The sequence below is a fragment of the Penaeus japonicus genome, unplaced genomic scaffold (genome assembly GCF_977035675.1).
Source record: "Penaeus japonicus unplaced genomic scaffold, GWHDUDI00000001_assembly GWHDUDI00000002, whole genome shotgun sequence".
Classification (NCBI taxonomy): domain Eukaryota; kingdom Metazoa; phylum Arthropoda; class Malacostraca; order Decapoda; family Penaeidae; genus Penaeus; species Penaeus japonicus.
In genome coordinates, this window is record NW_028234404.1 from 3,122,643 (window position 1) to 3,125,142 (window position 2,500).

A 2,500-nucleotide genomic window follows, 5' to 3' on the forward strand; every position below is an offset into this window, starting at 1 on the left:
ACTCGTTTAAAATGCAGGGATGCACCAATACCAAAATTTTGACGGATACTTATATTGATAGCTTCTGGTTCATTAGATGTTTATGATCTTAATCTTTTTGTTTAATGTAATTTAGTAAACATCTTTTGCAAAGTAGGTAATATTATTATATAAGTTATTAACCAATACTGAGGCATCCATTAACCAAAAACATAAGAATATTTCATTAAGATTGTTTTTCATGATTACATCCATATCTAGGTGTTATTCATCTTTCATTGGGATGAATAACATCTTTCATATGTTGTGGATATTGTGTTGTGTGATTAAAAAAATATATATATTATTATCATTATTATTATTATTATTATTATTATTATTATTATTGTTATTATTATCATTATCATTATTATGATGCTTATTATAGTTATTATCACTAATTTATTATTATTTATCCAATTATTTATTATCATTATTCATTTAACCTATTTAGAATGGGATTGGGCCTCCAGCATGTTTTTTATTATTTGTTTTGTTTTTTACTCACAGATGGTTCCATTACTGGCCTTACCTGTTTCCCCCCGTCCTTGACTTTTGGGAAAAAGTTTTCTTTTCTGATAATTGTTTTATCATTACTTATGCTATTATTATCAGTACTATTATAACGGTAATAACAACAATGATAGTAAGAAAGAGATTAAGGAATGATGTAGACAGGTGATTTCAAGTAGTCCTCGTGGTGCCATCCATGTGTAAATAAAACAGAAACAAAACACGGCACTGGACAGTGCACGAACGCATGCACTTCGGTTGTCACTGGGATAATTCCTTCATTTATTGAAGGGAACATCAAACTTTAAAGTAAAATGGATTATTATTATTATTTGATTATATGTTTGATAATTTTTTCACAATATGTTGTGAAGATTGTCTTTTTTTTTCCCATTATATTTCCTCCCTTTCCCCATCTCATTATATCAAGCAAGCTGATGTAGTTCACCCAGATATAAGGAACTTGGTAACTATGGTAAGTATATCCCACAATTGTCACATCTCGCCTTAATTCTTACAGCTGTTATTGACCTCAACGGAAGATTCTTTGGTGGCCGACAAGTAATGGCTGGCTTCTATGATCACGAGGACTTCAAGGCTTACAAACTAAATGAGAGGACTGAGTGAAGTGTGTGTAGAACTGATGACTAAACTCATCTTTCACGTTGGATTTTCATCATTAGTCTTATTTTGATTCTCTGTCTTCTCTCCTTCTCTTTCTCTCTTACTGTCATTCTCTTCATGCAATGATTATCAAGAGACTGTATCTGACGAAGATGCAGTTTTCTTCAATGTTGTACTGACGTGTGTACAAATTAATTTTCACAGCTGTAATTGACCTGAACGGAAGATTTTTTGGCGGCCGTCAAGTCAGGGCAGGTTTCTATGAGTACGAGGACTTCAAGGCAAAGAGACTGAATGAACAAACTGAGTAAACGTTAGGGTTGCATAACTTATATAAATGGAGTCAGTTCCTCTTTTGGTGTATGTCAAAGGTGTGGGAGAAATTTACATAGTGTAAGTCAGAGATTTTTGTTTTTTCTTTCATTCTTTTTCCTCTTTATATACTGAAATATGTGCTATGTTTACTTATGGATAAGACTTCATTATGACCTTGAAAATATTAGTCAGAGACTTTTACTGATGTTTTATGTGTCTGAAGATTTCTCTGTACTTTCCTTTTTTGTAAAAGAGTAAGGAAAATGATTTCAGATATACTATATACATGCTGTAAAATGTTATGATGACAAAATTATTTGAAATTGAAGGATTATTAATAAAGAAAGTAAAGCCATTTCTTTTTCTTTTTTTCTTTTCCTTTATTGTGAAATAGTATATAAAAAAATTAAATTATTTTTTTGGGATCAGATAAAACAACTATCTGCAGTTGATTTTTTACTGACCCAAGAATTAAATACTAATGTGAAGAGACTAAGAAAACACAAACTTAATTTTTAAACTATAATTTAATATAGGAATAGCATTATAGATAAACTTCTGTAAGTAATACTGTAAGTAATTCTAAGGAAAATCTGGTGGTAAAGATGGTAAGATTGTTCTTTTAGTGTATTAAAAAAAAATGTGGTCTGTACAGTATGCATTTTCCGGCTCTCAAAGATTGGATATTGACTTGTGTGTGGCTTGTTGTAAATCCCTTAGGGAAAGAATCATATTTATTCTAAAGATAAAGGCTTGGCATGCTTAAAACTACATTATCCATTTCTAATTTTCCTTTACTTAAAAAAATGAATGACAGCAAAATCTGTCATCTACAGTAGATGGCTTGAACTACATTGACTAACTTGTATTCATAAGCCTCAGATAATTAAAGTTTTTTTATGTTTGCACCACAGTGGCTTCACATATGAAGGGGTATTTCTCACCACAGAAAGAATTGCTTGCTTGGTAGCCTGACCATTTGTCCAAATAAACGCACTTCTTATTAGGATGCTTGGAGGGCTGCCCTGTC

At 31.2% G+C, this 2,500-nt stretch overlaps 2 protein-coding genes across 7 annotated transcripts in view; one reads left to right on the plus strand and one right to left on the minus strand.

Annotated features, from left to right (window-relative positions):
* Spf45 (splicing factor 45) overlaps positions 1-1,825 on the plus strand; it is a 12,581-nt gene extending 10,756 nt beyond the window's left edge. For 3 of the 5 annotated variants that reach the window (XM_043003754.2, XM_043003756.2, XM_086545828.1), the window contains exon 10: positions 1,052-1,825. In XM_043003754.2, coding sequence (XP_042859688.1) covers positions 1,052-1,158 — 107 coding nt within the window. In that variant the 3' untranslated portion in view covers positions 1,159-1,825. The remainder of the gene's footprint in view (positions 1-1,051) is intronic. The other 2 variants (XM_043003755.2, XM_086545841.1) reach the window with 1 other exon arrangement.
* LOC122245768 (uncharacterized) overlaps positions 1,826-2,500 on the minus strand; it is a 9,829-nt gene continuing 9,154 nt past the window's right edge. For both annotated transcript variants that reach the window (XM_043003757.2, XM_043003758.2), the window contains exon 5: positions 1,826-2,500. This exon is cut by the window's right edge and continues 88 nt beyond it. In XM_043003757.2, the coding sequence (XP_042859691.2) occupies positions 2,368-2,500 (133 nt within the window). In that variant the 3' untranslated portion in view covers positions 1,826-2,367.